This window comes from Caenorhabditis briggsae, assembly GCF_000004555.2.
Source record: "Caenorhabditis briggsae complete genome, chrV, whole genome shotgun sequence".
In the NCBI taxonomy this organism is placed as follows: Eukaryota; Metazoa; Nematoda; class Chromadorea; order Rhabditida; family Rhabditidae; genus Caenorhabditis; species Caenorhabditis briggsae.
The window spans coordinates 4,342,973-4,353,792 of NC_013488.2; the positions used below are offsets into that span (position 1 = coordinate 4,342,973).

Here is a 10,820-nt window from a genome sequence, read left to right on the forward strand (position 1 = left end):
GAACCGGGGATTGAACCCGGGACCTCTCGCACCCAAAGCGAGAATCATACCACTAGACCATTCGGCCACATTTATCTTTCATTTGGATGCGCAAGATATGGCGAGGATGACGTGGTAAACGGGATTTCCTCGATATCCGCGCGTTATCTTTCGCATCCAAAAGAAGGAAACACTGTGGCCGAATGGTCTAGTGGTATGATTCTCGCTTTGGGTGCGAGAGGTCCCGGGTTCAATCCCCGGTTCGGCCCATTCCTTTTTGCTAATTTTTTGGAGCTTTATTCCGGTCAAACTTAGGTGATTTGAGGATATTTTCAGCATTTTTCACCGAATTTCGGGCCTAAAATGCCCTACATTCCGCCATTTTCAGATAACTTACCTCCTCCTTGACAACTTTTCCGTAGAAATTAACTGGGAGCATGTACTCTGGACGAGCCTTCTCCCATGGATTTCCGAAACGGAGCCAATCATCAGGCTCCTCAATCTGCCAACCATCACGAATGAGTTGCTTGAAAATTCCGTACTCATAACGAAGACCGTATCCATAGGCCGGGATACCAAGAGTGGCCATAGAGTCCAAGAAACAAGCGGCGAGACGTCCAAGACCTCCATTTCCAAGTCCGGCGTCCTCCTCGATCTCTTGAAGCTCCTCAATATCCAATCCGAGTTGATAGAGAGCCTCATCAACAGTAGCTTGAATTCCAAGGTTCATCATGGTGTTCGACAAGGTGCGTCCCATGTAAAACTCCAGGGAAAGATAGTAGACACGCTTTGGATCCTTGTCATAGTAGTGCTGTTGGGTGCGGATCCAACGGGACACCAAGTGATCTCTAACGGTGTTGGCTAGAGCAAAGTAGTAGTCACGATCGGTGGCCACATTGCGATCCTTGATGATCGAGAAGTGAAGGTGTCGGTTGAACGCCTTCTTGATGTTGGAAACGTTCTCGACTTGAGCGATTCCGCGGACGGAGATCTGCTTACGGCGGTCGTGGTCGTTGGTGATCATGCTTGGTGTCTTTGGCGTCTTTGGAACGACGCTCGAGGAGTTGAACGAGGTGTCGGCGCCTAGGGGCTGCTGAAAATGAGGAATTTTTATAAACTGGGGAGTTTTTTAGAAATTAGAGAAATTGGAAAATCGGGATTTTGGTCTTCGACCATAATTCGGAAGTTGTTTATCGCATTTAACTTTTTTTTTGCAATTATTTGAAAGGGACATTGATAAGAAACTAGAGGGGGAGAGATTATTTACTGTTCACAATGTTCACAGTACAAAGTCAACACACAGTCATTGTTCAGTGATCAAAGAGAATCGATATAACCTTGATATATATTATAAGGGCTGCCAAAAAAGATTAAAGGAACATGAGGGTTCAAGAAAATCTGAGTTTCGCACCTAATTTTTTCAAAGCCACGTGTAATTTCGAAAAAATCCACGTGAACTTTATTGAATATTCGCGTAAAACTCAAAATCCACGTGGAATTCAAATTTAGGTCATTTAATAACGAGCATTTACGAGAACTTTAACGCAAACATTTTAACGTAAAAAAGCCAAATTCGCGTGGATTTTCACGTATAATAAACTCGAAAAAAAATTACGCGAATTTTTCTTTTCACGCAAAAATTGAATTCCACGTGGATTTCAGAGAAACGAGAAAAATTAGCAAAACTCCACGTGGATTCGAAATTTAGGTAAATTACGTGAATTTTCACTTAAAATTTGAATCCACGTGGATTTTCGAATTTACGTGAGAAATGTGGAAAAATTACGTGGATTTTTACGTGAACAACTAAAATCCACGTCGATTTTTTTTCAAATATACGTGAAAATTGTGTCTAGGTCAAACCGAGAAAAAAATGTGAAAATTTCAAAATTTTCGAAAAATTCAAAAATCAGCAGAATCAAAGGCTATCGAGTTTGTTGATATGCTGCCTCGAGGAAAAATGACCAGTGATACTGAATGGGGAGATACTACTGATAACCCCTGGGGGAATACACAAACATGATACACTCAATGATAACAATCAGACACGGCCCTGACTCTTTAATCGTTTCACTGAAAAATAAATTAAAAACTAGCTTTGACCCTAAGCTGAAGGTTTGAAGGTTGGTCCAAAAGCTCAAAGAATCCAATCTCAAAGAGGCCAAGCTCAATGAAGCAAAAGTTCAAACTGAAAAGCAAAAAGAAGAAGGGAAATCTTTGAAAATCGCATCTCGTGTTTTGAGCGATTCATGTCAAATGCGATTTCCATCACTTCTTCTGCAGACAACATCGAAACTGATAATAGGCGGCTTTCTTTGTTAACACAATGAAAATAATCAGACCATTTGTCAGTTTAGATTAGGTCTTTATAAACATGAGATTTTCTTTTAGTTTAGGGGCTAAACTAGACAAAAACTTCATTTTTTTGTCCAAGTCTTGTGACCAGAATTGATTGAAAATTTGAAACTAAGCTCAAGTAAACAAATTACCGAGTAGCTGCTTATTCTTCGGGGTTCCTGCCAGAAGTTCTGGACCAGAAGGAACCTTTCGAGAGAGGAATAAAGAGAAGGAAAAGCTGCTCTCTGTGTAAAAGGTCCAGCTCTCTCTTTTTGATAGAATGCGAGATGGAGAGAAAACAACTAAAGACCCTCTAGTAGAGAGACAACAACCTCCCAATTGTCTGCGTCTCACTCTCTCTATCTTCTTGTGTATTTTCGTTTGAGAAACGAAAAAGAAGAAGAAGGAGGAGGAGGTCGTCTATCGCCGGACGGGACGGACACTGATAAGTAAGCAAGCAACTGCTGCCGAGGCGAGAGATGGATTTCTTCGCCTCCTTTTCACGTGATTTTTTTTTGGCAGTAAAAGAAATAATTCAAAGTAGATGTAGCGAATAAGCCTAATCTAGAAAAAGGGCTTTCAGGAATCGGGAATCTCACGTTGGCTCATCAGCTTGACTTCGCTGGAAGCTCAAAAATCGATCAAAATTCGTGAAGCCGCCTTGAACTTGATGCCACGTGGCAAAGTTAACCTAGTCGAGTTTCGCTGGAAATTCCGAAAATTTCGGTCAAAATTCACAGATTTTCCAGCGAAAATCACCTGGCTCACATTGCCACGTGGCATTAGGCTTCAGAAGGCTTCCAATGCTTTTTGACTTCTTAAACCTGTTTTTCTTAAACCTGTTTTTAAGCTAAGAAAATCTAAAAAAACTGACTTGAGCCTGGGCAAAGTGATACAGTCGATTTTTTGTGATACAGTCGGAGCCAAGGACCCTTAGAAAAAATTTCAAAATTCGAACAAATTTACTGAAAACTCCTCAATTTTGGCTTCGATCGCTCAAGGCTTGCAGCTTGCGCTGGTAATCGAGTCGATTCCAGCGATTTTTTAACAGGAAAAACGTCTCAAATCGGACAAAAAATGATAGAAATCTGTCGATCCTTTCGAACCGCCCGTCACTCGAAGGGGACTTTCGCTTCGTTATCAAATCTCCGCCCCCTTTTCTCCCCTGTTTTAGGCAGTGATAAAAGTGATAAAACAACATGATATCAACTACGAAAACATTTTGAAGACGGGCGGCCCCGCACACATGTACAAAAACAATAAGCGATCGTTTGTTGAACATTCGGGTGCAGAACGACCGATGTTTGAGCTTCTATAGGTTCCTGGGACAAATAGTTTCGATGAAAAACTGATTTTTCGATAAAATTCTATATTTTTCAACGGCAAAAATGACCAGCAACCAACTGCTGAGGAGCCGAGGAGCCTAGAAAAAAAATGACGGAAAAAAAGAAGATTGGCAGTCGTCCGAGCAAGAAGAGGAGCCGCCGGAGTAGAAGGAGAGGCAAGAAGAAGAAGAAGAAGAAGAAGTGTACGTATTTTTCGCCCGTTTCTCGATTCTGCACGCGCACACATATAAATCCCCACTGAGCCGGAGCAGGAGCTGAGGCTGTTTTTTTGAACTTTCGGTGGTTTGGAGGGGCCTGAAGGAGCCTTTAGGCTGAAGAGAGCCGAGCCTTCGAGCAGAGGTAGAGAGCTTTAGAGGCTTTATACGGGCCTGAAAAGTGAGACAAAGGCCTAACTAGCCCGGAAAGGCCTGGACGGGCCTTGAGAAGCTTCTGGAAACCTAGACGACGTCGCAGAAGGTTCCAACGGGTTTCGAAAGTTCTAGAAGCTTCTCTAGGGGTCTGAAGGGCGGTACAAGGGTCTGAATAGGCTTAACAACCTATTTTGACCAGATGATACCGCAATTGAAGCTTTTTAACGGATTTTGAAGGGCAGAGGAATTTAGAAGAGCCTAGAAGGGCCTAGAAGTGTCTATAAGGACCTAGAACGGTCTAGAAGGGTGTAGAACGGCGTAGAAGGGTCTAGAAGGTCTAGGAAGGCCTTAACACGCTCGACGGATTTTATGATCTACTGGAAACTTCATGCGCTGTTTGAATTCAATTTTTGAGAAGAATTTTCGAGTTTCCTAGTAAATTTTGAAAATGAACAAATTTCGATTTTTCTGGTTTTCTGGAAGCTTCTGAACGCCTAAACACCGCCGATATGATAAGAATTTCCAGCGATTTCACCTGAAACTAATTTAAAACTTACCGGCTTTGGCTGACTTCCCCAGCTGAAGAATCCGAAGTTCGACATTTTGAGACGAAGCAGTAGAATAGAATAGTAGTGAGTATAGAATTAAAAACTGATAAAACTGATTAGAGGTGGTGATGTTCTGTGCAAAAATGTTTTGTTGATCTGTTTTTTTCGAAACAAACATGGCGATAAAATTGCGCCGAGACGAAAGTGAAAAAGTGATTTTTGGCGCCCTGCGGTACGGTACGCAATTGAACGCAAAGCACTGATTTCTACCGTAGTTTTGGAATGTTTTGCAAAGTTTTCGCAGTGATTTTGATGGAATTTTTCTTGCCGAAATTCAAATTTTTAATGTTAAAAAATTTGAAAAAAAAACCCGAATTTTTTTTCGAAAAATTAGTCACACATTCTATCGAAAAAACTTGAATAATAACAGAATTTGTGTACAAAAAGTTCGTTGAGGTACGGTAAGAAATCGTACGCGATTATAATTTTTGTCGAAATAAAATATAATTTTCAGATGAAAAACACTGATTTTCAGCCGAAAACTGAAAAAAAAGTGTAGAAAAAAAGAGAAAAAAACGCGAAAAATCGCGAAGAATCCTGGGAGAAAAACGCAGATGTATTTCTGGAATCTTCTAGACGATTCTTTGATACTTTGAAATAGGTTTTAGATTTTTCTTATATAAATATTTTACTAAAATACCGAATAACTCCCTAAAAATGCTTTTAAAAATGCTTAAAAATACCAATAAAAAGTGCTACTAATTCTTAAACAGAAAATCGAAGAGGTAATCATTTTGCTGCAATAAAAAACCAAAAAAAAACACATTTTCAATAAAATCTTTTTATTCAATGGAAGACCAAATCACAATCCTTTCCCTTGCCAAACAGACAGTCCATGCCAATCAGAGGTGTCGGATTTTCCCAATCAATCGGACCGTTTCTTGAAGGTTCATATGGAACACGCAGCTCCCTTGCTCGTTCCCTCTCCCTCTCAAGTTCCAATTCCTCCCAAAACGAAGTTTTACGGCCATACTTTGATTCACTCCGCTTCTCTTCCTTTTGCTTTCGATTCAAATTCTTCACCACTTTGTCACCATCACGACTTCGCAACCATTTTCTTAAAATCCCGATTGGATTCTCGTCACTTTGATAACACCCAGGTATAACTTCAGGAGTTTCACCAGGGGGACATTTGAAAGGAACCATACTCTTACGACCATACTTTGATTTGCCTCGCTCCTGTTTCATCTTTCTCTCCTGCTCCATTTTCTTCAAAAAATCAATAATTGCATTCTCTCTCCACTACTGACGTTCGCGTTGAGTCATCATCGAAGTATCCTGCTCAACACGAGCACACAATCCACCTTTAGGCACTGGCCACGTTTCATGACACTTGCTTGCAGGTGGTCCATCGATTTTACGGTTGTGCTGGAAAATGGATGTTGAAATAACTTCAAAAAATTGAGCCACTTTATCTCGGTGCGTGTATAAGGTATCGAAAAGTGGCGAACTGACAAAATATATTTTATATCTTGATAAACATTTTGTCAGTTAACCACTTTTTGGTATCTTACATAGGAGCTGAGGTAACTTGGCTCAAATGTTAGGAATGATACATTTCTGCCCCGTACTGAGGTATGAAACAGTTTCACACGTACCTGAATGATAGTTGTCTGAACCGCATAGCTGACGATCTCCTTTCCAGTCCGCGGACAATATGTCACTTTGCATGCCATGGCACGATAGTTCCCACCAATCAGCATATCCTCAAACAACGTCTTCTTATCTCTGGCGTTCAAAAAAACCGCAGTTTGGTCATATTCGATGTAATTCGGGTCTGAACAGTCGGTTTTTTCTAATTCATATTCAATGATCGACTCGAGATCTTCCATGTATTGGTTTTCGTTCATGTTCGCAATGTTGAACTTGTAGGCGTAGGCTTCTTTTAGACGGTTCACTTCGTGGAAGCATTCTGGGGCTCCCAGAGCCAGTGGGGCGACTGGAAGTGGAGAGTTTTTGGAGGCAATTTTTTCAGTTTTTGAATTTCTTACCAATTGCCAACAATCCAAGGAGGAGCATGTTGGGAATACTAAACTTTTGGGGGATTCTGCAAGCTTTTATAGGGGGCTAAGATCTGATAAGGGGGGTCTTATCAGATTCCTTTTTTATATTCTTTTTTGGGAGGAAAGATTTGTATCTCGATTAAAAAAGGGATTCTGGGCGTTTTTGATGTGGTTTTTTTTCGAAGGATTACTGCGCATACTTTATTAGAAAGGCATATTATATTCTAGACCTAAAATTGATCCACTTTAGAAAAGCCACACACCGTATACTTTTCCTTTGAGCTCACATGCAGTTATCCCGATTTCTACAATAGATATCGTAAATTTTACAATCTTGGTGATATTATGATAAATAATTTTTCCGTTGACCACTTTTTGATATCTCTTACGAGAATTGGGATAATCGAGCTCAAATTATGGTAGGCTTCTTTTAAGGCATTTGCAGTACAGAAAAAAAGCAATTTGAAGAGGATTATCATTTAAAGTGTTATAAAACGGAGATTTGAAAATGTTTCAAGATAATGACTCTATTTTATCATACTGCAAAAATCACGACCTGCACTGGATGCTTGTGCCAGTGAAGAATTCATGATGTTTGGTTCTTTTGGTATGCTTTTTCGATCTCATTAACAATTTCAAAACGATGCTGAACACGGAAAATGAAAACGGCTACTAAAAAGTGCGAATACATCAAATTCAATGCAACAAGAAAATATGCCAACTCCAATGTTATGAATCCCAAATTAAATCAAGCTTTGATTCCCCCTGTGGAAAATGTCCGTGATCTTGGGATCTACTTCTCCAGTAACCTGAGTTTCCATTATCATTATTCGTTGATTATTCGGAAATCACATCAGAGGATCAACATGTTTTTTTCCATTCTAAAAAACTCATCGTGGAGTGTTTTTATAAAACGCTATTCAATTTACATACGCCCTTTACTCGAATATGGAACAATAGTCACTTCTCCAATCCTTAAAGATTATAAAATTGGAATCGGTGCAAAAGTCATTTGTTTTCAGAATTTTCAAAAAATTCATGATGACATACACTTCATACTTTGAAGCACTTGAAGAATGTTAGTTGAGCTCTTTGGAGTATCGGAGGCTCTATAATGATGTTATATCTCCTAGATTGATAAACATTTCACGTGTTAGTGGTTTTCTCCCCTTCGTTGAAATAAATAAATTAAAATTACATTAAACACTTTGTTTGATACCACCAGCTTGTTCGGCGTTCTAAACTGTTACAGATAAACCGAGAAAGCAACGTAACTTCATTTACTTGTTATAAGAATGATAAGAATTATGTTGGTAATGCCATGAATCTCGCAATCATGTCTATGCCGTAGATTTAACTATATCTACCGTATTCCTCTTGAAAGATCGTTCCATTCCAGTTAATCTCAAAATCACTCCTCGATACTGCGACGACATGAAGAAACACAAGAAGCAATGTGTGATAGAGTTCCAACTCTGAAGGGTTTGTGGAAGGCCCCGGAGTGTAGATCCAATTGACCTGAGTATAATACTTTCATTTTGAGCTCAATTATCTTAATTTCTGCGAGTGATATCAAGTTTGTGCGAGCTACAAAATACAGAAACCGAGATAAACTGGCTCAAAGTTGTGAAGCCTTACATTCGCATAAACGGAAAACTTCCTCCGGGATATGGATAATAATAATAAAGAATAAAAACCCCACTGTATCCAAAGTTAGCCAACAGTAGAGAAACCGCCATACCGGTGACCAGAGCAAGAGTGTTATCAGTGCTGAAAGTGTCATTTTCAATGTGATAACTATTATCCCAAAAACTTGGCTGCGCCCATTTTAATTCTTCGCATTTTGGCCTTCCAGATTGATATGAGAAGAAGTACAGTAAGAATGCAATACAAAAATGTACGTGCCAATACGATAAATCCCTAAAAATTCTTGATGTTTCTCATCAAACAATTCATCAGTAGTGTACCAGTAGCATCTAGAATATTTGTATAGGACACGAACAATCCAAAAAAGGAGTTACTCACGTTCCGGGCCTAATTTCAAGTTTAACTCTTCCATACAGGCTTGCAAACCAGGCACCAAGTGGAATCAATGTAATCAACTGTAATCAAAATGTAATCAAAATCACAGCACTTTTAAAAGTTGTCAACATTGCAACAGTATTATTGAGTGAAAATAAAAGAACCAGTGCTCTGATAAGAGTCATGATAAGCCCTAAAATGGTTCCGAACCTTTGGGTTCCGCGAGAGAACCAAGAGAACCAATCGATCCACATTTGGCCAGTACTACCACAAAGAAATGGCCTGCAATGTATCTTGAAGTGATTGAGGTGACAAGGGAACCATGTTTAGCCTTCGTCTCAGAATTTTTTCTAAGTTTGCTCATTTATAGTTTTGAATACGGGCTTTCTTGTGGTGTATTTGGTTTTCCGCACAAATTTCTAGAAGTCGAGTTATGGGCTGTTTAAGTGATTTCAGTACTAATTTTTCACTTTTGGAGTGAGTTTTTGAAAGGGTTAATGGGAGTTTTTTGGCATTTTTTTGTATGTCAGTCGTAATTTTAAAAGTTTCTCTACAATTTGAAAAAGTTTCCTCATTTTTCAAAAAAAACAATTTTTTGAAAAAATTTTAAATGGGCTAAAATGAGTTTTAAACGAATGGAAATGATAAAATGAGTCTTTTCACAAGATTCTGTAGCCTATATCCGTTTGGAAATCCCAAATAAGTGATTTCTTCCCAAACTTGTATGAATCGTAGTCCTTCGAAAATCACCCAATAGCACTCAAATCTTGTGAAAACATAGATTTACATACTTCTTGACTGATTTATAACAGTTCCGCAACCAATATGGTCAAATCGGGGGGTTTCGAGTGACATTTTGAGTAGTTAAGGTTTTCGAAACAAGTCCAAAATGAATTTTTCTCTCAAAATATATCGCTTTTTTTGAGGTTTTCCCTACTCAAATAATAGATGGAACATATTTTTGATTTTCGAAAAATGCAAAGCGTTCGTGGAAGGGAAGGAGGAGAGCAAAAAACAGCATATTTTCAGATGGAATTTTCTCGACTTCTAGACATTTGTGCAGAAAACCAAATACACCACGAGAAAGCCCGTATTCGAAACTATGAATGAGCAAATTTAGAAAAAATTCTGAGATGAAGGCTTCCCTTGTGAGTATACTGTACAAAACGGTAGAGCTTTTGTGCGGATTCATCAAAAACGGGAAGTGTGATTTATTTGGGATTCCGTATAAAAGTAACACATTACAAGTTGATTACCAGGGCGGTGATTGTGGAATGACAATGGATCTCATATATCAAACTGTTCCATTCCCATCAGGATATCATAGAAAGTTAACGTCTTTTGTTTGTTTGCTTCGTTCATTTTTTACGGAGTTTTCTGAATTCGATAAAATTTGATTTTCAAAAATAGAGAATACCCAACAAAAAACTTCGTTAGAGACCAGAAAGCAGAGAAAGGTCCATGGGGACCCCATTCTACTTTGAGCCAATTTATCTCGTTTCAAATTAAGAATATCAAAAAGACGTCAACTAACGAAATGTTTGTCATAATATCAAAAATATTATGTCAGTTGAAAAAGTTTTGATGCATCTTACGGGGCACGAGATAAATTAGGTCAAAATAGATGGGCCCTACTAGTTCCAGTAGTCAGCCGACTTCCCGACCGCGTAACTCACCCGAAACTTTTTCTGTACCTCCAAATGTTTCTCTACCCTTGACCATCTGTTCTCCATCTTTCAAGAACCTAATTGGTTGTTTTCACTTCCCACCCCCGCTTCCGTCCACTCCAGATGATCCGGATCCTCTTCAAGATTCACCGAACCAAGCATCAACGAACAAAATGACAACCTTTCATTAGTTTATTCAGGAGAGAGAAAGGTGTCTAGAGATCCTTATCTAGACAGTGTGATGTTCTTTGGAAAGTGCGAATTTCGATTATTACATAGAGATCAAAAAAGGGGTGCAACGCTGCAAAAAAGGCTACAAAAAGTACCAAGTGTAATTCATCGAACGGCTGGTGACAATTTTGACGTCACACATTTAGCACTATAAAAGGAAAGAACAAGGTACCATCGGCGCAATTCCATTCAACTATGCAATCCTCCATCCTGATCCTCCTCTGCCTTGTCTCCATCGCTGCCGCCTGCCCAGGACTCTTCGGAATGGGAGGTGGAG

The 10,820-nt window shown here is 39.3% G+C and overlaps 3 protein-coding genes and 2 non-coding genes across 5 annotated transcripts in view; 2 read left to right on the top strand and 3 right to left on the bottom strand.

Annotated features, from left to right (window-relative positions):
- Window positions 1-67, bottom strand: CBG28320. The gene has a single exon. It is a non-coding gene (tRNA).
- CBG01313 overlaps window positions 1-4,614 on the bottom strand; it is a gene marked incomplete at both ends in the record, with an annotated part of 7,448 nt that extends 2,834 nt beyond the window's left edge. Inside the window, 2 exons of the mRNA XM_002636026.1 lie at window positions 377-1,072; window positions 4,570-4,614. Coding sequence (XP_002636072.1) covers window positions 377-1,072; window positions 4,570-4,614 — 741 coding nt within the window. The remainder of the gene's footprint in view (window positions 1-376; window positions 1,073-4,569) is intronic.
- CBG28551 lies at window positions 177-248 on the top strand. The gene has a single exon. It is a non-coding gene (tRNA).
- Window positions 4,615-5,862: 1,248 nt separating the features above from the next.
- Window positions 5,863-6,639, bottom strand: CBG01312 (the record flags this gene model as incomplete). Its single annotated transcript, XM_002636025.1, has 3 exons — window positions 5,863-5,988; window positions 6,219-6,559; window positions 6,612-6,639. The coding sequence occupies 3 exons, from the start codon at window positions 6,637-6,639 to the stop codon at window positions 5,863-5,865; spliced, it is 495 nt and encodes a 164-aa protein (XP_002636071.1).
- Window positions 6,640-10,738: 4,099 nt separating this feature from the next.
- The window catches only part of CBG01310, a gene marked incomplete at both ends in the record, with an annotated part of 982 nt that continues 900 nt past the window's right edge, over window positions 10,739-10,820 (top strand). The window contains one exon of the mRNA XM_045236917.1: window positions 10,739-10,814. Within this exon, the coding sequence (XP_045091801.1) occupies window positions 10,739-10,814 (76 nt within the window). The remainder of the gene's footprint in view (window positions 10,815-10,820) is intronic.